General features: G+C 32.6%; 1 protein-coding gene across 4 annotated transcripts in view; it reads left to right on the top strand.

The window, feature by feature from the left end:
• tai (taiman) overlaps nucleotides 1-24,645 on the top strand; it is a 161,044-nt gene that overhangs the window by 75,241 nt on the left and 61,158 nt on the right. For all 4 annotated transcript variants that reach the window (XM_070646423.1, XM_070646422.1, XM_070646425.1 and 1 more), the window contains exon 2: nucleotides 389-510. In XM_070646423.1, coding sequence (XP_070502524.1) covers nucleotides 482-510 — 29 coding nt within the window. In that variant the 5' untranslated portion in view covers nucleotides 389-481. The remainder of the gene's footprint in view (nucleotides 1-388; nucleotides 511-24,645) is intronic.

Below are 24,645 nucleotides of genomic sequence, written 5' to 3'. Positions count from 1 at the left end.
ATCAATTATCAAAGGCACATCAACATCATTAAAAGCAATATGTGTAAATAACAAATCATCATACATTGCTTATGGCAACGGTAGCAGAACATAATTAACGCTTTTTAATTTATTTTTTCTGCTATATGATGTAATGTGCTCCTTTTGCCATGCTGTCGAATGAATCTCTCCATAGACTGTGCTTCTGTACATTTTTGTGCGAGCGACACCTTGACATGTTATGGATGAGAAGAAGAATTGAAAACAGAAATTGAAAAATAGAACGAATAAGAATAAAAATTTTGTTGACAAATTAATGCGCTGAATATATAAAAGATGTTGCATTAATCCTGACAAATGGTGCCTAACAATTCATTAATCATTTCTTTCTTTTTTTGTATAATTTCAGGTGGCTGGCATAACAGCAAACACGGAGCAAAATATTGCTCCGCTAGTGCCTCTTTCGGGCCCATCGCCCTTGCAACTATCAAATGAACCTCACATGTCAATTGTTGCATCCGAAAATGCAGGGTAAGTACTTCCTTAAATTCCCTTTTGTTTTTTGCTGTCAAACAGCAAAATTTTTTGTTGTTGAACAATTTTTTTTGCAGAAATGGCGAAAATGTGAATTTTTTTGATTCAATTGAAAAGCGCAAGGAAGGAAAAAAAAGTAAATTTTTTTTGATAAAAAGAAGAAACATTTTCAGTTCGGGCGCAATATCGACTTGGGTTCGTTCTTCTCATGCTCTTTATATTATTATTTTTTTTTTTGTATTTCTGCACAAGTAATACAGAAAGCGACCTACCTCAATCAATTATTAAGTGAAAAGTGTATATAAGAGGAGAATAAGCAATGGAAATTTTTTCTTTCTCTCTCTCACTCACTCTCTCCATCTCTCTTTACATGTCTCTGGTTTGATTCCATCAACAGAATTTTTTTGTAAAGGAAATATTATACAGATATATATCTTGGTTCTGTTACAAATTTTCATCAGAATGGAATGTTATTAATCATTCTTGTATTTATTTAATATTTTATTTTTTTTTTTAATGTTGAATGAAATTTTTTTCCATCGAGGTGAAGAAAAAGGACGATGATCCAGATGTGGCACAGTATTACAAGGAGAATTATTGTAATTTTTCTTCTAATTTCTTTCACATTTTTATTCTCTAAATGGTGTAGGTTGCAATGGAATGGAATTTAATAAATTTCAATACATTTACGAGCTTATGGTTTGATGTTGAACTGAGTTGAATCCGTTTATGGAGGTATTGAAGCGTTAAATGGGGATTTAGGGGTTGATAGATTGGGAAAAAAGCAGAACGGGGGTGAATTGTCATTTGAGAATCCTTTATTCCTGGTCATGCATCCGATTGTGACTAGACTGGTCTGAGTGAATGAAAAAAGGATAGAACTAGACATTAACTAGTTAAATCACATTATTGTCGATTTGAGGATGATTTTTCATAAATATTAATTCACTGTCAGTACCAGAAACCATGAAAATATTAATAAATCTGCTATAAATAACCTAAATCACGAGTAGTAGAGTTGTTGAAGCACAGTGAGGTGATTTTACAGTAAATGTTAATCTACGATGTATTTGTGACATTTTTCTAATATTTCCGTACCTTAGCCGTCATTTAAAGTCAAAATAAGTTTCTTTGCAAAATTTACCGACATATTGGAACTGAAATTGTAAGAAAAAGTCACAATATTGCACTTTAGAAGCCCTTTCGTATCCTAACAGACAATGAGCAAGCTCTGAGTGCACACACTTTAAAGAATGAACTCAACTTCACCGGAATTGACTCGATTACGTCAAAGAGCATGATCATGCCCTCGAGCAGACAAAGAGCTTCCTTTAAAAGCAGAGAAGCTATGAGTAGCACTCGCTAGCATACTCAACTAGATTATACAACTACATCAAGCTCTTCAAAGTATGTACTTTGACCATTAGAGGGGAACATGCTTGTATGAGCATGCTCGTTTTATGCTTTATCTCTTGCTGTGCTATTTAGATTGTATGATGAAGTTTAAATGCTATTTTGTCGACACTAGGGCTAATAATGTCCTTAAATTCAAACAAAATCTTCCAAAAACTCACTTAATAATCGGAACTAACAGTAAATTTTTGATAGAAATTCATAAAATACTTCCAACTTACTTCCTTCCAAATATTCAACCCTCTTCAAAAAAATCCTTCAACTTCCTACAACAATCAGCGTGAAAAAATGTCTCCAAAAACTCCAAAAAAAAAGGTTCATTCTTCAAACATTCTTATCAACCCCGAACCGCCCATTGATTTCCAATAACATTAAAATAAAATAAATTAATTAAATTACATAAGGAATGCACAGTAAAAAAAAAGGAAATTCTTTTCTTGATATGCGCACAGCAAAACTGGATTTTTGTGTGAAAACAACAAAAGATAAAAAAATTTCAGGTTTTTTATTCCATCTTTTTTTAGTTGCATTTCGATGACGATAGGCAGCTTGTGAGCCCAAAAATAACCATCGTTCAAGTAATAACATGTAATTTTTTTCTCTGCCTGCATATCAACCTTATTATTGCTTGTGTGTCTGTGTCAAGTGCATAATATGCTTCACTTTATTTTCTTCTTCTTCCTTCAATGTTTCTCTTGCTGCTCTGTGCAAGTTGAACAGAAAAAAATGTTACATAAAAATATCATATTATGCACATACAATACGTTTGCCTTGCGCATGATGGAGAGAAGAAAAGAGTGATGTGCATTTTTTACATCCAGTGACTGACATGAAATAATTCTTATGCAAAAAAAAAGAATCTTGAAGAACAAAAAAAAAGTTCAGTTTGAGAGAGGTCCACTATTAAAAAAAACCTGTTCATCTTATTTATGCAGGCTTGCGAATTGTTTTTGTTTTGTATTTTTTTTTTTATTTTTTCATCCTCCGCCTTTTTTATGTTTTATTTTTTTTCTGTTTCATTCCTCTTTGTAGTTTATTTTGAACGAATTATAGAGAAATAGCCGCGTGCAGAACAGAAATAAAGAATTTCTTGCAAATTTATATATTTTTTTTGAGCACAAAACTCAAAAGTTAATTAATGCTGCATATTGTCTAATTATCGACTGTTAGTATTTTGTTCCCGGGAGGCATGGAACTCATGGGAGTTATGAAGTTGCTTGTTTTTAGGTTTTCTTTATGGATATCATGAAGATGCCAGGAGGAATAAAGTTATTATTCAATTTAGATGCATTGATGGAATTTTAAGGGAGTTGATGTGAATTCTTGGGAATTATGAGTGATTGTTGCTGTTGCAGATTAGATCTTGTAAGAGTTTAGAGACTGGTTGAGTCAGATTAGTCTTTTTGGAACTGACAGCAACTTAAGTTGACTTATACAAGCTTCACAAAGCGACGAATCGCATTTTCTGTATTAAAAATTTATCAAAATCATCCATCACGGTGTACTAATGCAATTTATGCATCCATCCGTTAATACAGCGACTTAGCAGTGTCCTAGGAAACACGATGTGCTCTTCGGGTTGACTTTTACTATTTACAAAGCAATTTAAAGTCTAGAAGTCGACTTTCTATTCAAAAAAATCATTTTAAAGTCCATACGACTTGACTAAATCTGTTTGAAGTCGATATCACTTAAGTTGAGCACAAGGGTTGATCTTAGATTGATATTCCAGTAGAGAATTGGCAGGATTTCGAGAGAACAGACCCCAAAAGTCCAAACAGACGTCTTTTCTGTAGTCTTGACTCTCAAAAAAGTAGATTGACGCAGTAGCGTATTTATAAAGGAATCCTCCCTGTTATAGTACTTGATACTAAGTTACAGTACTTGGTACTAAGCTACAGTGCTTGGTTCTCTGTTAAAGTACTTGGTACTTAATTACAGTGCTTGGTACTCAATTAAAGTGCTTGATACTCGGTTACAGTACATGATACTCTGCTACAGCACTCATTCCTTCATAAATCAGAAAAATTCCAATCCAAATCTAAAATATTTACTTGATATTAGCATAAAACTTACAAAAAAACTAAGACTTCCTTCTTAGCAACTATCTCAATTCCCCCAACCAAGTTCAATGTCTCTTGTATTCCTCGGATTAGTCAGCTGCAAATATTTAATTATTTGAAATTAAAACAAGAGCCAAACGTACATGAAGCTAAAAGCGGAAAACGTGTAAAAATGTATAAACAAGATAATCTCACGCTATTTGACTTGTTACAACTGTCCACATCAATTGCTAATCTAGTAAAAAAATATAAATTATTTTCTTCGTTCATATATCCGAGCATCAAATGAGCGCTTCACAATTGCATGTGCACTAATTACATTCATCATACTGTCACTAATTAACCATCATTTCTCTAATATACTATTGAATCGTGTACAGCAAAAGTGTCGTTAAGTGAACGTCCAAAGCATTTTTGTAGAAAAAAAAGACACAGAAATTAAATTATGCAAAAAAAAGGTTGATTGGTGGTCCAAATTCCTTGAACAGAACCCTTTAGTGTATAATAAAAACTTTTTTTTCAACTTCATTGCCATTCGGTGGCTGAAGAGAAAATGAAAAAAGCTTGTAGCTGCAGCAACAGCATAGCTTCTAAGGTGACAGATATGATATGAACTAGAAAAAAAATAGTAATAAAATTCAAGGATTCAAAAAATGCACAAAGGAGAAGTTTTTTACGTTATTTATACTGCTAAATGATTAATTAATGTCAATGAGAATGCACATAAACCCACATTTTGTTTTTTGTGTGTTTCGTTCCCATCATAATGCATCGACATTCTTTTTTTTTATCATAATTAGTCATAAAAATTTAATATTTTTTTCCAGGTTTTATGGTTTTTTTGAAATAAATTATGAATTTTACAATAGCTTTGAGAATTGTTTTGGCTGCATTATTAGTGCTATAATTATGAGACTTGACTCGTTTTGTCAGTTCTGTCTGTTGCAGGGACTGTAAGACAGACACCTGTAGTACAGACTCTTGTAATGCAGAATCCAGTATTGCAGACTTCTGAAATACAGACCACTGTAATACATGGGCACAGACAGAAATATTTCAAGGGGATCAATTTTAAAATCTGTCAATCCACACAAACTATTTTGCGTAATGATCACTTAGCCTAATAGCTTAGTGACACCCAAAAGCTGAGAGACCCCAATCAACTTAGTGACACCCAATTGACACCAATCATTCCTCCTGAATACACCCCACAGATCATCATTTCGAACATGCTGCAATTCTGCCATACTGGACGAGATTCTACACTAGTTAATGAAATATTTGAATAAGTATGAATTTATTTTTTTTTATTATTATTTTGTTTGGGTAAAGAATTGGATTACAAGCGGACTGAAATTATTCATTTCAAATAACGAATGAGATTAAAGTATAATGCGGAATTATAAAATAATTTTTTATATATTTCTTTCTCCTCTGGTGAAAATTAATTTTCAACGTCATTGTGATTGATATTGTATTGAAATTGATGCAATGTTATGGATTAAATTTATGGGGAGAAAGTGACTACTTTGTAACTGGAAAATGTATTTTGAATTTTTATTGAAATTATGTTGATTTAAAGGTCGATTGATGTGGGTGGATTTGTGAGGCGAAGGACCTTTGATGAGGTAGAAAAAAAAAATTGCGTCATTTGTAACAGCAATGATCACCCCCTGCAGTAAAATGTCAATTTATATCCGAGAAAACAACTTTAAATCCATAAATAATCTCAATAAATTTTACGACCACATTTTTTGACATCAGAAATTCTTTTAAGTTCATTTCGAATGACTCAATTCGATCATCCTCCACAAAATGATTTTTAAAATACGGAATTCAATTTCATTTATTGTCCCGAATAGCGTAAATCGGTTAATTGATCAAAAATACGACCCAAGTTTGATGTGACTCTGACAAAGGGGATTCGGCACCACACCAGAGTCACACTGGCATACTTGACCTCCCATAGGTATCGCCTGAATTTGGCTCTATTGCTGGCTCCCAATTTCCAATGCCAATTGCAACACTTTCCCTATCCAACAGCTTCCTTCCAAGAGCTCTTTGGTCGCCCACGTCACACCGGCATGATGCCTAATTTTGGTTCAATTTGTCAACTTGTTCCATTCGAATTTACAAATTCATCAAGCAGATAACAATCTTAATAAATCTTAATTCATTCAAAATCCATCAATTTCAAATTTTAATTCAGCCACAATACAGATGACGAAAAAGAATTTGTCATTTCAAATAATATTGGATAAGGTCATGAAACCGTGAATTGTTGTCAATATGAAAAGAAAAAACTTTTCTTTCTTAAATCTTCAATGCGTGTATCTATAAAAATATTTCAAGCATAGCTATGCACGCTTACTGAACCATATTTTAAGTTACATATATAGAAATAGAGTACATTTTATTGAGGATCGACATGACATCGTAAAGCATCGACTTTTGTGACTTAAAAAATGCAGTTTGCCTTTCTCAAGCTTCTTATTGCGACTGTATTTGTGGCTGATCATCGACAACCGATAAAAGTTGCTATTTGGACAAGCAAAACTCAACAACAGAAAATTCAATAATTGATGCTTTCCTGAAAAATTAAATTTACTTCTTTACGGTGCATAAGCTACACTATTATCGCGTATCTTATTCTATATATTTTGACATTGACTCACTCTCATCAGCTAGTTCTATGTGGATGTGGGATAAGAATGAATAAAAGGAACTGAAAAAAAAATGTAATAAGAAGTAGAATTAGCTGCTTCAGTGGATTCACTATATGCTTCATACAATACATTTTGCATTATACTATGCTACTTTGTGCTGAATATAAAAATATAAAAAAAAGCGAAATGAGAACACATAAAAGAGATGTGAGAGAGAAACAAGGACAAAGTCAAATAATTGGAGGTATTACTTCATGTGGAAAATCTTGATGATGAAAGTGCTTTGAGGTGTTACTGCGTCAATACGATAAAATTGGCATTTTTCATCCCTCATACTCCCCACTTGCTATATCCACCCACTCAAGAAAAAACTTTTCCTTTTTTTTTTCAAAGTCAAACTATTGCAATTTTTTTTATTAAAAGAAGATGGAAGTAAAAAATTGAAAAGTGCATGCGCGCATTGCAGAAAAGGGAGACGTATAGAAATTGAAATGGGTGCCTGCAGATGGTGTATGGTGAAGATTTCTATTAAGAGCAAAAGATCATTAAACTAAGCTATTTTACTGGGCAAATATGTGAGATTATTTACTTCTCTTGATACTACTTGATATTGCACATATTATTATTGTAGTTGAGGATTACATATATCTTATGAATTAATGAAATATCATGAACATTTTAAAACGTCACGAACTTCATGGGTTTATATTCTTACCAGTGAATATCAAAATAATATTTACATTTCGTGATAAAATTTATATAAAAAAAAATGTACAACGTTTTTTATTGAAAAAAATATGAGAATCAGTTGATTTGCACTTTACGGAGAAATGCTTTTATTTTATTTGTTGCTCCTCCACACAACGAGCAGTTTTTCAAGGATCATTATGGTTGGTTAAGGACTTTTTTTTTGCTTGCTTGCTCTGCTGTTGCAGTTGCTATCGAATTTCTCTAAAAATAAACTCGAACGAATGGAGAAATAAATATTAATTTCTGACTGTTTGAGCTGTGCTGGATATTTTGTGGTATTTGGTGATGATGGAAACGGTTTGTTCTGTTTAAAGGATTCCAATGCATTTGCTAACATGTATTCTATAAGTATACTTAACTAATAAGCGTGTACATTAGTATACTCATTAAATATAATTGAGCATGATCCATTTTGTGAGCTAATTCATGAGCTTGGTTCATGTCTGTTTGGGTATGCAATTCTGATATTGAGTACTGGAGCCACATAAACGCCAAAATTGATAATTTTGTGAGATTATGTATAAAATCACCTCGAACCATTCCAAAATTGCAGAACTTGAAATCGACCTGAATTTTGTATGAATTCTTGAGTCGACTTTTCGAAATCGCTTAATTGTCAAATTGTCATAATTTACAATTACCAACTCAAAAACGCTTAAAACTATGCACATTCAGCTCTCCGGACACACCAACCTTCCATCTCACTTCAAAAGCGTATGATAAATTAATAAAAAACTTCATAATTCCTCCAATTGAGCATTTCTCGTTCACTCCACGTGACATAGTTATAAAAATTTATCATCTTCATTACAGGAACAAAAAAAGATAAGTTCATTGATATTATATTTGCCGTATCGCTGCACCTTCTTTATTTCTTCTGTTTTCAATTAGAGAGGCAACAGAATTTTTTTTTATATAATTTTTATAAATTTTAATTAAAATCTTTCAACAGCACAAAAAAAAAGTATTTTTTTCATTCTCTGTCAGATTTATGGTTCAACAAATTTCAGCGATTTTACATTAAAGAAAAGAATGAAGAAATAAAAAAAAAAAATAAGAATTGTCAGAAAACTTTGCTTTTTTTTTGCTAACGCGTTCGTTTATAAGAAGCATTTGAAGCAGGCAGGCAGGCAAGAAATGAAACACAAGTGCGACATTGCAGAAGAAAAACATCTTGAAAATCTCAGATTTCTTTCTCATTTTGCACCATGTTTCATCTTGTCGTTTATTTTCTTTTCCATACGTCTACGCTTTCGTATGACTCCTCGTGTGGACATTTTTACGGGATGGACCCGAATTTTAGAATTAATTGCAAAATTTTGCATTTCCCCGTATTATTTTAGAGTTTATAATGTAAATGTGAATTCATCTTCTTAGACTCTATTCTGGAGAAAATGACAGAATTTCGTTTTGGAAATCCGATACTTTTGGTCTTAAGCCTCTCCACAAAAAATCGAGTACTGCTGCTATTGAAATGAACAAAAAAATCTGCCTCATCTTCTGTCACATTTAAATCTTCTCCATTCCGCACATATGTGTGGTTCTACATGTCTCATTTCTCCTCACTGCCGGGATTGCATTGCACTAAATGAATGAGACTGACATGTCTTATCTTATTATAATTCTTTCAAGATGTTCATTCTTGTATCACATTCATCTCAACCAGAATAAAGTTTAAATCTCTCTTTTTTTTGATTTTTTGCTCAATAATGAATGGAGATTAATTGTTTATGGCTATAGTATAAGGATGGATATTCATCATTTTGGGGTAAAATAAGTTATCTAAAGAAGAACAATCGACGATTTCTTTGTCTGGTGAAATTTCGCATATTGATGGGGGAATTTCCAGCTTATTTAATATTTTAGAATAAGAATCTTGGTTGGTTTGGGAATTGTGCAGGAAATATTTTGGTGGAATTTGGATTATTGGATGATTAAACAGCTGAGTCATGATGTATTGAGTTCATTTGTGAGTATGATGTCATTTTTTGGGATGCGGATGGATGGATTAAAGTAGGGAATAGCTTAATAGTTTCAGTATAATCCATCCTAAGTTGCAAATTCACTAATTCTGATTTTTTGGCATTTTTTGCATGCTAATTCACCTTAAATAGAGCAAGTTGATTAATTGATCCAAATTCTGACACCAGGATGACGTGACTTGGGTGTGGTGCCGGATTTAAGTCGTTTTAGACTTAATTAAACTAGTTAAAATTGATTTAAATCTTTTCAACCTGTTTAAACCATTTCAAACCGAATCCAGCATCATGCCAGAGTCAAATCAGTCTAATTCCTTAATTGCGACCGATATACTATATTTCGCTATTCAGGCACAATCAACAATCTCGATTAAAACTTCAAATCCCATTAAAAATCCATAAGATTAACAAACTATCCTAATGGGCTATTTCAAATCCAATTTTAACTCCAATAAATGATTAAAATAGTAAAAAAAAACTTTCAACATTTGGCAATATTTTTGATTTACTGCTCATTTTATTGGCACCAAAATAATTGCTTTTAAACTAGCTTGACATTTCACAATGGCTTTTTTGTTTTATATTAGGCTTTTGAAAATTTTTTTTGGACAACTTTTGATGTTGGCACTGCCGCTATTGAAAAAGGAATTATTACAAAATTTAAAATAGAAAATCAAATTTAGACCAAATGTTGTTTCAAAAATACGAGCTTTTAAATTAAAATAAACATTTTTTTAAGAAATTGAGGTTGTTTAGGAAATGGAAAAAAGGCTGAAAATCCAATTGTAATGTATACTTTTTTAAAAAATGTCTAAAATATTGAGCAAACAGCTAAAATGTGGAGAATTACAAACATTTAATGGACACATGACAAGAAAAGGGAAAAGAAATAGGAAATTCCGTATTTGCCTTTTTTTTCTGCCTTTTCTTAATGCTTTTGTAATCGTGATATGGAAATTTTAAAGGGTTTCATTGTATTTGTCACATCAATCGAATTCATAGCATCCAATATCAAATTCCACAAAGGGGTTCAAAAAGCTTTTTGTATATTACAGACTCTCGTATCCATCTGTTGGTATTCATCATGTCAATTTAAATTTGTCACATTCAAATATAAAGCAATAATGATGATTTTTGAATTGGATGATAGATAGACAGTGGATATAGATGGATGAAGTAGTTGACAAGATGTTAATTGACGTGTTTCTGCCTAAGGATTGAGTTTTCTGGATTAAAATGTGAAGTTTGATGCTCTACAATGTGTTAGAGTGATCAGAGGTTAGTCAGGGTTGAGTATATCCATGCCTGGTCATCACAACCTACCCTACAATCCTTATATCCACAAACAACAGTCTCAACTATTAATTACACCCAATTAATGTAAATTTTCCACTCCAAACTACTCAAAAACCTTGAAATTTATGAACTCAGACGTAATTACACTCCATCTACTGTTTTTTTTTCCCATCCAACCTGTTGTCCGCCCCATTAATACACATTTCAACATTAACAATAAAAAAGAGAAAATATTTTTAAACAAAAAATCATATGTCAATTTATCATTATGAGCAACAAACATCAAACTTAATGCTCTCTCAAATGTGTCATCAAATTGCGTGATTTAAAACCATTTTAATTAGCCATACACCAGATGTACTATAATAATATGAGTGGTCACTTAATTATCGAGATAATTTTTTCACGGTAAATGATACAAACAATCATAAAATGCAACGTAGCGTAGAAAAAGTCAATTTTTTGTTCAATGAATGAAAGACATGAGATGACTTTTTGGATATGCATGCGAAATATATTTTCTGCCTTCTCGATCGTCGCCGAGTCGACCTGCCGCTTGTCTGCCACACATCGTTTGCTTACTAACGAATATTTTGTGTGTGCTGCTTCGTGAGATTAATGTGCAACTTATTACTTTTTTTTGGAATGAATTCAACTTTCACTTTTTTTTTTATTTTTTTGTTGTTAAAATACACACAAAAATGTTAAATTTGAATTAAAATGAGGTATAAAAAGGGAGAGTGAGAAACAAAAGGCACACAAATAAAAAAAGTTTTCATGAAAATCATTAGACCTCGAATTTCTTCTCATGCGTCGCTTACTGACTAACTAAATGTGGCTTTTTTGATGGCCATTACGGTATATTATCTAATATAAACGTGTTTATTGTCTGAAGTAGCTGAAATTGTGTGCGGCATTTGGGGATTTTGGATGTTTGAGTGAGAAATGGAGGTGATTTAAGAGTTTGAAAGAGTTTTTTGTGGATTTAACTTGGATGTTTAAGGAAATATTGAAAAATCCTAAAATTCCAATTGTTTGACCCAAAAATCAATTCATAAACTGATACATGCTCTAAAAACCGACTTAGCCTAGTTAAAAGCTGTAAATTCACCCACAATATTACCCCAAAAACTCCTACAAAATGACTTAAATCAAGTCACAAATCAACATCGACTGTTTGAGCTATTTAGAGCAGTTTTTCGAATATATGTGATACATAACGTACTAGTGAGTAGCCTAAAGCATCAGAAAGAGACGTATTTAGAGGGAGGGTGAGTTAGGGGTCAATCCCTGTCCCCTCAAGTGTTTCGCAATAAGTATGGGTCCTAAAATCAGATGACACATAATGCTGGCTCTATCGCTGACTTCTGTCAGCCAATTATCAATGCTGATTCAATTCTGATATCCATTATACTGCGTTAAGCTAGAAAATCTTTGAGAATCACTGACTTAAAGTGACATCACATGACATCATCATCACTATCGTAATGATGACAATAAACACATCTCTTACACTTGATATCCGTCCCTTATGAATACATTCATGACATTTTAAGATCAAAACGCACATATTATGTACAAAGTTCCAAGACATGATGTGAAATAATAAAAATGAATGAGTGAGATACAAAAAAAAATCTTTTGTTACCTCGGCCGTCATTTGACAATGGTGACAACGGTGTCATGTTTTTCTCTACCTTTATATTACGCCATTATAGAGTCTCTCTTTCTAGCTAGCTTTAGCTTTTTTGTATTTTTATTCATCACCATCATCATTCGAAATACAATTAGTGCCAGAATTGATGCCTTTATTATATATTTACTGAATATTATTGAATAGACTAAAGTGTGATTTACATACATGTACATGAGCAAATGAGAACAATATATATATAATATTGGAAATGGATGTTGTGCAGAAATTGAATAGAAAACTTCAATTAAAAGAGTGTTTCCAACAGGCAACAGTGAAGAGGCTAGGCACCTACACACAATAGTGCTATATCAATAGATGGGGGAAAAAATCGTTAATTTATAAAAAAATTCGCACAATTGTTTAGCTATTTTGCACAAATTGATTAAAAAGAATTGTAAATTACAATGAAGATCGGATGGTGTTGATTTATAGCGGATTAAAAAACTCGCATAAAGAACAAACAAAAAATTACGACATAAAAATACAAAAATCTAATTATTTAGGATGCGATGCGTAAAATGAGATTCGAAGTTTTTTGTCATAAAAATTAATTTATGCATTTTTATAGTTTTTTGATTGACTTGAAAGACTGAATTTTGAATTGGATACTAATTTTCGGTTGTTATGTAATAATGTAGACATAAATCAGCCAAAATATTACCTTAATTATCATAAAAATATTTCAAAAAACTTGAAAATTGCAGGTCTGAATATGCTAATTAGCAGATTAATGCTTGGTATAGATTTTGGATTGTTGAAAAATTTATAAAATGTATTTCGACATATTTTTGAGGTGAAGTCTTAATTTATTTGGAAGAATTTGGGGGGAATGAGTTATTTTGATGAGTTTTGGAATCGAAATTAAGTGAATTTCGAAAGGATCAAAAATTAAGAATCAATAGTTAAAAATGAAAAGCAATTATAGAAAATTTCAGAGAATTTACTAAGATTTTGGCCAAAAAGTTGACTAAAATTGACTCAAATTCATATTAAGATCTCAATAATCCAAGTAGGGACCGAGTCGACTTCAAGCTCTGCTCCTCCAACATCACTAACTTCAGAGACCCTAAAAGCTTCATTCATTTGACAACTTCCCATCACCTCCATCTCCACAACTGCGAAACAAATCCCCATTCCAACAGTGAGACGAAATTCAACGAAAAAAACAAAATAGACAAAAAAAAGAACTAAAATAAAATCATTTACTGCACGTACATATCGAATGGTAAATTAATTTTCATTCTTCAAGGTAGATTTTACTTAATGTGTCGATAACAATAGTTTAGTAAAAATTCCTTTTATGACATTTTATTGTTCCATCTTTTTTCGTATCGCTTTCGTGTTTATTTAACAAAAAAAAAAATACTTCTTTTCATAATGAAATAGAGATTTTTTGTTCTTTATTATTATTGTTCCCTTTAAAACTGAGAGCTTAGGCGAGAGGAACAAAAAAAAGAAGAGAAAAAAAATATCAAACGAACCGAAAATCCGCCGCCATTTGGATGGCAGCAGCACCAACAACAACAACAACAAAATGACTTTTTGAGATGAATATTTCAATCTGTTTCATTTCTGCATTTTTATTGTTGGGCATATATTATAGTTATATTTTAATGCTTCCTTATGGAGCATAAAGCAACAAAAAAAAAATCATTCCAGACACATTAAGCAAGTCTATAATTTTTATTTAATATGCTTTACCATTTATTTTTTTGCATCCAAATTATTGGATTTTACTATTCATTTATGTTATGAGTTATTGGATATTTCAACAGACAAAAATCAGACATAAATTATGATCGTAGAGATGCCTTTAAAAAAATACCAAATTACTGCCAAATTGAGGACTATCAATTTGTTGACTGCCTCATGATTTACAGATGAAAAACTCTCAGTTTCACATCCTCACGTATTCACAGATTCAGACAGACCTGATTGATTCGAAACAACCTTTTTTTTTGCATCTATCTGATCCTTATCACTTTCTATTTTGTTGTTGTAATTTTCAGCATCTCTATTTAGACACATTGAAAGTCTTTTACTCTCTTGTCATTGTCAAGTTGTTTGTATTTCTCATCCGAGCGGTATACATATGATTAGAGTTTATTTTTGGGGTTATCATTGGGGGAATCTTCTTTTTATGCTTCGCTGGAGATGATTGTAAATTTTTGTTCTAACGGTCGATTGCTGTTATCTGTAGAGTTTTGGCTGTGGAGTTAGAGTTTGTGATGACTAAGAAAACTCTTATTGAATTTTTTATGAATTTTTGAAATTCCAATTTAGATTTGCTTGAATTAAAGGGTTGATAATAGGGTTTGGTCAAGAACCCCTTTCATATCCTGCATTTTAGATGCGCAGGCCTGTAGATTGCAATTGTATCTTATGGTTCGTCCAAGGATGCAGGTCTGCAGACAAAATATGCGAAATTTAGACAAACCCTAATTAATACCAATAAACTCAAACAGACAATGACCATACTTATCTAAATTAGCGTACCCTGAAGTGTCTTTATGCATATATCAGTCAATATTATTGAGCATGCTCAATTTTGTGAGCAAATTCATGAGCATGCTCCTTGTTTGCTCCAAAAAGTAGCCAAAAATGAAGCCTAAATCCCTACAAATCCCCCCTAGCTATGCAACAGTTCAGCCTTCATCAAATTTCATTGAAATTATAAAGAAATTCATCTCTTTCTTCTTCTTTGCCTCGCAAAATGCAAACAGCGAGCTATCTGTAGCTTCATCAAGGACATGCCAATTTTATTAATGCTTTGAGATACTACAATAGATCACAGTGCCGATTATGCTCCTAGCAATCTCCATTTTATATTGTATTCTTGGATGTTGCTCAATATTAATGCTCAAAAAGCATCTAAAGCCGGTTCTATCCTTCAATGCTCTTTGCCAATTTAAGAAATAAAGAAAACTTTTCAGAATTTTTTCAAAAATATTTAACAAATTTTATCCAAAAATTTAATTTCTTACTCATTTTGGGATGAATATCTTGAAACTCAAGTCGTTTAACTCGATAAATCATAAACATAACTCCAATTCTTATTTTGTATCCCACACCATGCATCTCGGGTATTCTAGATATTTCCAATCCTTTATATCATTTTACTTTTTTTTTTTTACAATATCTTGATGCTTATTTTTTGCTTCCATTCATACCAAATAATACTTTTTCTGAGAAAAATAATAAAGTTTATAATAATTTTTTTTGAGAAGGGTATTTGGATATAAAAAGGTATAAAGAAACATGCCAAAAATCTTCATATACAAGATGTTTTGTGATGTAAAGTTTTTGTTTTTAGAAAGTTTATTTTTTCTAAAATTTTCACTAATATTTTGTGTGATTTTTGACGCATGGATTAGTTTCTTAGGGGTTAATTCATTTATTAAAGATTGAAGGTGGGTTTTGTGCTCTATATGACTCTATATGACGTAAATCACGACAATCTATATGCAATATACATAAAGAGTTTCAAAAGTTGCCATTAAAACAAAGAAAAACCTTATGAAATTCACAAAGGCTGACCTTAGAGACCAAAGTTTATATTAAGCAGCTAAATGACTTGACTTTATGCAACATACCTTCAAAAATAGCTGAAAACACTTCTATTGTCAACCACCTACTGTTAAGTACAACATTCTATACAGAATAATTCAAAAATGAGCCTACGAAATGTTACACAATTTATGTCTACAGAAGCTTTATTAAAACATTAATTAAGTCAGCTATGCCAAGTCCATGTCCTTTAAAAACATTCTGAAAAATTTAAAGCATCATATTCATAAATCATCATCAGTTTAACATCAATTAATTCCTTCCACATCAATTCATTCCGTCATTCTATCACTGTATGTGCGCCGTGCGTCAGTTCCACCAATTACGGGCGTTGATTGCCACCGTCAGAAGCGCAATAAAGCGAGAAAATATATATAAAAAAAATATAACAATAAATGATTTCTTTTTAAAAAAAAAAATAACGAGAAAATTGCAAACTTATATAAACTTGAAGAAACCTCGGCAATAGCACAAAAAAAAGTAATAACAATGAGTAATTGTATTTGTATATCCACCAAAACTATCTACACTCGTATGTGTGTACAAGAAAAATAATAATGATGAGACATGAAGGAACGGAAAAGAGAAGAAATAATAAAAAATTAGTCTTAAGTCTAATGATTTCAAGTTTAAGCGAGAGAATACGAGAAAGAAATGAGGACAGTGGAGCGTATGTGTGTGCAATAGAGACGACATTGCAAAGAAAACAATGAACAAGTGCATACACGACTACATGCATTTCTTTCTTGTTGCTACGTGTAATGGCTGGCGTGTAATTAGGTAGCTGTGCAGTTGCAATTGTAAGAATAATAATGCTTAACTTAGCTCATCATCATCATCTTTTTTTTACGATTTTTCTTCTTGCTTCTGCTGTTCATTCAACAAAATAAATATATAAATACCGAGTAACACAGAGCTAGGGGGCATAGGGGGTGCTAAGCGTTGTTGTTGAGACTCTTTGTCAGCTGTAAGCTGAGAAAAATACTCACATGGATGCTCTTACTCACGTGTCTAGTCGTACAGATCAATTGTGGCCCATAGCCTGCCTCAGATGGCACCTAAAGCTGGTTCTATAGTTAACTGCTGTCTATAAATTGCCAATACCAAGTGCAATACTGTTTCTAGTCTAGTTGGATTTGAAATTCTAGTTGGATTTGGAAGTCTAGTTGGATTCGAATGCTTTTTCGCTGTTCTAGTCACACCAACTCGGTTTGACACACAAATTGTGGCTAGGTACGTTTCATTGATATACCCTGAGTCATGTTGTGTGCAGAGTTAGGGAAAGCAACTGTTTCTATCGACAGCTTCCTTCTAGAAGGTCTCTGGTCGACTACGAGCATATTAATCTAGTATATAGAAGGTTAGCAAGCTATCGACAGCAAGCTCTTTGCTTGTTAGGGACATTTCCGTCAAAATTGATCGAAAACCGCTGTCATACTGCCATTTGAGCAACTTCGCTTCCTCCTGTTGATACATCCTAGCAACAATGTCTTATCAAATCCGATGCACAGCTCGGGAAAGCTTACATTGAAAAAAAAAGTATATACACACTCAAAAAAAAAAAAAATGAAAACACGACAGCAATGAAATAATTAATGTGAATATACAATGTTATAACTTTGACCCAAATAGTCAATCACTGCGCTGCTTATACTTTATTTTTTTTTTTCACAATCGCATATGCATAATGTTTTTTTGTGTAGCATAGCATTCACTGTATGAACTTTTATTATTTTTTTTCGTGAACTAAATTCAAGCATATTCGTGAGGGATGGAATGCAAATTCACAAAGAAATTTGAAAAAAATGTAAATTTTTGTGTTAGCTGATGGTAAGTTTAAGGAAATTTGAAGGGAAATTGAAGTTTTCAATTGTAATATAATATGCATGTTGTCAGGGGGATACGACAATTGGGGAGGGTTGTTGGATAAAAAAAAAACTTCAACAGAATGGAAAATTGTAAACAACTTTTCATGTATATTGCTTCCATTTCAAGTAAGGTACAAGAGGATTTCTTGGAAAAATAAGGAAGAAAAATTTGATATTTTTTGTGATAAATTGATGAGTATCTGTTACTTTATGGATATCACGAGATTGTTTTTTTTTTAACGAGTGTACGTAGTCACGTTGATGAGGAAGCATTAAAGAGATTATGTAAAATTGTTGAGGTAGACAGAAGTATTTTAATGTGATGCATCTTGATAGAATGAAAATTGTTGGTTGATGTATGACATATGGCATCGGATAGTATTTAGTGTGGGCAAGGCTGAACATCATATGTGTCCAGGGAGTTGCTTAAGAGAGGAATCTTCAATTTTTTAGGATTTTTCATGAAGAAATACCAAAAAAATCATTAATTTTTACGATTCATACAAAAAATCACCCTTAAGGGATATCTCCTGTGGTGTCCTCAAGCTGACCTGATTCTGGAGGATTTTATCGAATCAGGTCAGTGTCAGGCTAGCCTTGAAACACTATTTTATTACAACTTATGTCTTTCGGGTGACCTGAACGCTGCAAATCGGGTTAATTGATCCAAAATCAGTCCCAGACCGACGTGATCCTTTGCGGTGCCGGATTGAGCATCATGCCAGAGTCAGTAAAGTCTAGTTCCAGATTTTGGATCGACTTACCGAATTGAACTATTCAAAATACACCAACAATATGATAAAAGCTCAATGAACACCTCCTCAATAACCTTAATTTCACTAAAAATTAACTTCTAAATTTAACAAAATTGACATACATTTTCTATCTCCCAAAAACCCACTCATGTCTGTCAAATTGTCCAAAAAATTGTTCCACATCTATCACCCAAAACTGTACCTTACAAATAGAATTAAATATTGACAACAAATTGTCAATTTCAATTAATATTCCAAAACTTTACTTTTCATTCAGTTTCTATTTCGAGCGATCCATCGTGTCATTAAGACATTATCGATAGCTCAATTCCTGTACCTTTATAAATAAAACTAAATTAATGTCAACTTCCGCGCGGGACTTTTTATTTTATCACCGAAACAACCGACACGAGTTAATTCCTTTTTGTCTGTCGTCGCCAACATTCTATCGACGACAAAAAAAAGTATCCATGTTCATTGTATAAAACGTTGAAAGCATCATGTCCACCTACATAATCATCTATTCCATTATATTTCAATTAAAAAAAGTGCACGAAAAAAGGATCAATCACGTAATTGAGATAAAGACTTAGAGATGATGAAGATGATGATGTTGGAACTAAAGAGAATGAGGTAGAAAAAGTTTCTTGGATGGCGACAGCAACCAAAGAAACAAAATTGATTGCATAAAAATTTCTCATCCTTGCCTTTTTTTTGTGAAAATGTCTCGAACGATTCTCAAATTTACAAAAGCTACATGATACCGACTGCTGTTTGCTCTTTCTTTCTGGTCGGTAGATGTCGAGCTATAGAATGTGACAAAGGAAATATGATGAAATATATATACAAATATTGTATACAATAAATTATTCATATTCATATCATGTATATGCTATATAGGAAGAAGAATGGACTTTAACTATAATTTTGAATGATTGCAGTGAGTTGTGTCCTATAACGTGTTGCGATAATTTAATATAAAGTTATAATGTAATAAAGCTGTGTATTCATCTATCTAGTTTTTTTTTTCGGACATTTGGGTTCACAAACTTGTGAAAATCACATTTTTTTACAAACGATAAGCACACGATAAATAATAAAAAAAACAGTCGCAGTGGGGAAATCGTGCGTAATGAGAACACCACAAAGAAGGAATTTTCCGCTATTGATTTTTTTTTTCTTTCTATGAATAATTTTTCATTTTTACCACTTTTTCTTCGACTTTTATTGTGATTACCATATTATTTTTTTGATATTTTCGGACGGAAATGAATAGGCCTAGAAGCGGCATGTATGGGGTGGATGAATTATTAATGAATGGGTGGAATATTCTAATAGTACGTAGTTATTTCAATTAGAAACGCTTATAAAAATGAAAGTTTTTTCTCTTGTCTAACAAGCGGCTTTTATCAGAATATGGAAAGGTATTTTGAATAGTTTGAGATATTTTGAGGTAGTTGTTAGGTGTTGGAAGCGCAGATTTTTGAGAATGTGTGTAAGATATGTAGGCAAAGTCAGTGACTTTTGGCATTTTGTATTGTGGGCGATTGCGAACGCAGTTGTGTTATGCACAGTGGTTTAGCAAGCAGTGGTAGAAGGCTTGAAAGGAGGAAAGGATGGAGTTTGAAGTGTTTTTGTGGGAAATGCTGGAATTTAAGGGGGTTTGTGAGCTTTATTTCAAGGAATTCCAGCTAATTGATGATTTTTCGAGAAACAGGGAGTTGTGACTCCATCCTCCTTCTATTGATTCAACCCTGGTTATGCATCTCAATCATAGCTGCTAATAAGAGCTTATTATTTGCATATTTCGGACAGGAATCGCCTTTTTCCGTTGAATTCCTCATGAAACTTTCGTTAATGTCCATTCCAGAGTCACGACTGTTTTGTGCCGGATTATGTGTCAATTTGTCAGTCTTAGAACTTTCCAACCAGCCAACAAGTTACTCAAAACAATTGTTTACATCCAAATTCCAGACATACTCTCAATCAGCCAAACCCAAAGTTTATAAACCGGCTATTTTGTCACACATGTTTGTATAAAACAAGCACATTTCCTACTAGACAGCTTCACATGTCAGTCTAACCCTACTATTAAACGCAACCTCCTTCAAATCACAAAAACTTTGTTCCAAACTACAGATTAAAAAGCATTTTTTTGTCCCTTATAATTTAAAACTCAAATGGAAAAGTGTACTTAATATTACGCAAAGTACCACGGCACACTACATATCAGAGAGTGAATGTATGTTAATGAACTTCAGTAGATTTCGTTCACATTTCATTTATATCTCGCTCTCACTCACTCACTCAGCTCTGTGCTGCCATTACATTAACATTTGCCGGAGTGTTGTTGTCGAAATAACAAAAAAAAAAGCAAGCAAGCAAGCAAAAGGATGTCATTGACCATTGAATAACCGATTTCTCACACAAGCGAACAAGCTGAAATGAACGAGGAGAAGAGAAAGAAAAAGCACATTGTACTCATGTTCGGGTATATTTTTTTTTTTGTGAAAAAAAAGTGATGTTTTTATGGATGCAAAAGAAGAAAGTGCTTGAAAAAAAGAATCATTGATTGCCACTTTTCGGTTTGACAGTTTTTTTTGATAAGAATAAAGCCATGAAAATAAGAAAATTAAGGCATCGACTTTACAGCACGAGATTTTTAAAAATATATATCCACAAAAAAAAAAGACGATAAAATTGAGTCTTTAGATGCTTATACTTGTCATGTCAATAGCCTCGGACTATCCTAACAAAAAGCTTATTAAAGCTTTCGTGAACAGCATAAAGGAAAAACTTTTTTTCGTTTTTCTTTTCCATTTTTCATCCATTTTTCTTTGAAAAACTGAAAACCATGTTCACATTAGTTTCAATAATTGAGGAAGCGTTTTAAGGAATGAATATATAAAAAAAAGGTTTTTTTGGAAGAAGAAAAAGCATTACACGCCATTATGGCACCATCGACAACAAAAAAATATAAAAAGCATCACTAATACATTTGTAATGTCTTTTTCTTGCTGATTCCATTAACAATTTTTTTTTGTGTGAGATTCTAATGCTTCTTGTGCGTTGACTGAGTATTTCCTGGAAAATTTTGGGAGCTTTTTGAATGGAGTTGATGGAGTTTTGATGTTATCGGATGTGTTTAAGACATGAGAGCTTGTTGTTAGGATCCTAGGCGACACATGGCTTAGAAATGGCCGAAAATCTCGCCTCAGACCGACTTCACTCAATCTTGAAGCCGGATTTCATCAAATCTAAGCTTAACCCTTAGTCACTCTGGTCTAAAGCTGAATTTTCAATAATTTCTACCCCCTGTGCTTTCCAGGGACACTTCAACACCCTTATTTTGAGGTTAACCCTTTCTTTGTTGAGTAAGTTGCAAGTTAGCTTCTAGAAAATGTCATTAAAAATGTGTGTGGGATTTTCCAGCCTTACTTCTCTCAGTAAATACATCCAACCACCTAAACAAATTAAGAACTTATACGTAAAAATATAATTTAAGTTTAATAATCGAAATTACAGAAAGAAACACGTTGATAAATATTTCATGTTACGGAAATTTGACCCAAATATGAGCCACGTGTTGTCAAAAAATTTTGTAGAGTAATACTTATTTTTTTGTTCCTCTCTTTTAATAGTTCATTTGCCCAATTATTAGTTTTGAAATGTGGTTTGTGACAGTAATGCGGAATAAGCAGGAAGAAGATTGTCAAAAAATGTTATTTTTTTAAAAGTATGACAAATAATTAAGAAGCGTTTGCTAATGGCGTCTGATGATGTAAGGGGGTTGATGATGGAAATAGCTCTAACAGACAGTAGGGATACTCGTCTAAATGAGTATTGGTATGAGTATTTTTGAGCAATTTAATAGAGCATACTTAATTTTTTGTGAACATGTTCGTGATGTAGAAGTTGTTAGAAGTTGAAGATGTAGGATGAGAGGCTTAGCTCTTATTATCCCTGATGGAATGTTCGGATATACAGGAGATGCCAGAGAAGGGGAGTTACTCACTTGGGTATTTGAAGGAATTTGCTGCAAAGCATTACAATGGGATGGAGGGCGTCTGACGTCAACTGCCAAATGTCCCAAAAATTCTGCTATATTCCACTATCTCCAAACTTCCATCATCAGACACCAGACACTAGTCATCAAATTACTACACAATTTCAAATTTCCTCCAAGAATTTATAACCTCAATTAGAATAAGAATCCCATCTAATTCTATTAAGCACACCAAATACACGTGTAAATTTTCAGCACCTCCTCCTCCTTTTTCGATCCAGACGCAAAAGCTCATTGACAGTTCCAGCCATTGCAATCGATCACTTCCTAATGACAGAATTCTTATTCGCACAGCGCGTCATTAGGAATATATTTCCCTCAATTTTCACGTCTACAGCCTCATTTAGTTGTGAATATTTTACACATTATGATGGAGAATGTGAGCAGCATAGAATTTTTTTGGTCTATAAAGTGAAAGTTTTCCTTTTTTCATGATAAAAAGTATAAAAAAACTTTCTTATTTTTTGAGAACACGTCAGGATAAAGATGGTGACACATAAATCACTGCCAGATGCTCTACTATAGAAAAATGGTTACTGTTATATCATCATCATCATCTCCATCTCTTAAATGTAGTCATTGTAGTTAAAAATGAAATGCGAATATCTCGTAATAGAAAAAAATTCTCTCTCGACGGAGTTTAATGTCCCGTACGATTGACATGGTGATTAAGATAAATTTGCATACTTTATCGTATGCGTGTATATACATGAATGAATTCTATCGCCTACCTTTTCTAAAGAAAATACCTAAAAAAAATGTGGAAAAATTATCCATTTCCATTTATGAATTATATTTTCGGGTGAGAGTATGTCTATAAAGCCCCATGTGCACATGATGAGTGTATACAATGCCTTCTTACTGTATGTAATGAGATATATTTTGCGCTTGTGTTTGTCAATGTCAAAGACCTCAGTCAATGTTTTGTATTCAACTTAATAGCAACGTGGTTATTTTTTTTGGGCTGTTTCCATTCTGACTTCGGGTATGTTACAATTTATCTTTTGCACAGTATTAAAATATGAGCGTAAAAGAGATGGAAAATGCCTTTTTTTCTTGTTCTGCTCATTCTGAAAAGTTCCAGACATTTCCCATAAAAATTCAACTCGACAAGAATCTACACAGAACGAGAGAAACGAAAGTTTTTCTTCCCAATTTTTTTCGTTATCATGAAAAAAAGTTTATTTTTCCTACTCGTGTTCTTATTCTTGCTCTTATTTTTGCCATGAAAAATCTCGTTTTCATATCATCGCAGCAGAATCGCGTCATATCAGAGAGAAAGAGAAACTTGCCGGCAAACTCATTCCATTTAGGCCTACACCATCCCACCCTTAACGCATTGTTTGTGTACGAAAATGAAATAAAAATGATTTTTGCGTGCGGCATGCTTTTTATGCCTATAAAAATGTCTGCCTCATCTAAAAAATCACCCTTTTTTTGCATCCCATAAAAGATTATACAATATCCAAATTTTTATGGTTCCAAAACATCCAAGCATCCACCAAAAAATCCATTAATCTTGATTGTCAATTCACGAGACTCAATTCCTCTTTATGTGTAATATGTGCGGGGGGATATACGCATGTGTATGTAATACAAAAATTCGATGGCTACATAAAAGCGAAAGGGAAACAAACTTTTACGGACTTTTTTTTTTAAATGGAAGTAGCAAAGCTATTTTTGAATATACACAAAAAAAAAAAACAGAGTAAGCAGAGTGCCCTGACCTACGTCAAACTTCCAAGCCATTTCAATTTTTTTTTTTATGTATGTACGTACGTACGTACACACACATACAATTGAAATTAAGAGTTTATTGTTCTATTGAATTTTCCATTACATTTTGCTGCTTTTCCGTTCCTTCATATACGTAATTTTTTGGGTGTGAAAGCTTCTCGATTGTGTATTATTGTCTATCGATGTATTAGTGAAGCTTTAACCTCCCTCCGTAGTCGGATGTATCTAAAATAAATCTATATTATGAAGACTTAATGAAAAATTATCTCAAATAAC

This window comes from Chironomus tepperi, unplaced genomic scaffold (assembly GCF_022539635.2).
Source record: "Chironomus tepperi strain 1889 unplaced genomic scaffold, CSIRO-AGI_Ctep_v1 contig_362, whole genome shotgun sequence".
NCBI classification, from domain to species: Eukaryota; Metazoa; Arthropoda; class Insecta; order Diptera; family Chironomidae; genus Chironomus; species Chironomus tepperi.
The sequence above is the reverse complement of the archived record's forward strand: the minus strand, read 5'-3'. Positions and strand labels throughout refer to the sequence as shown.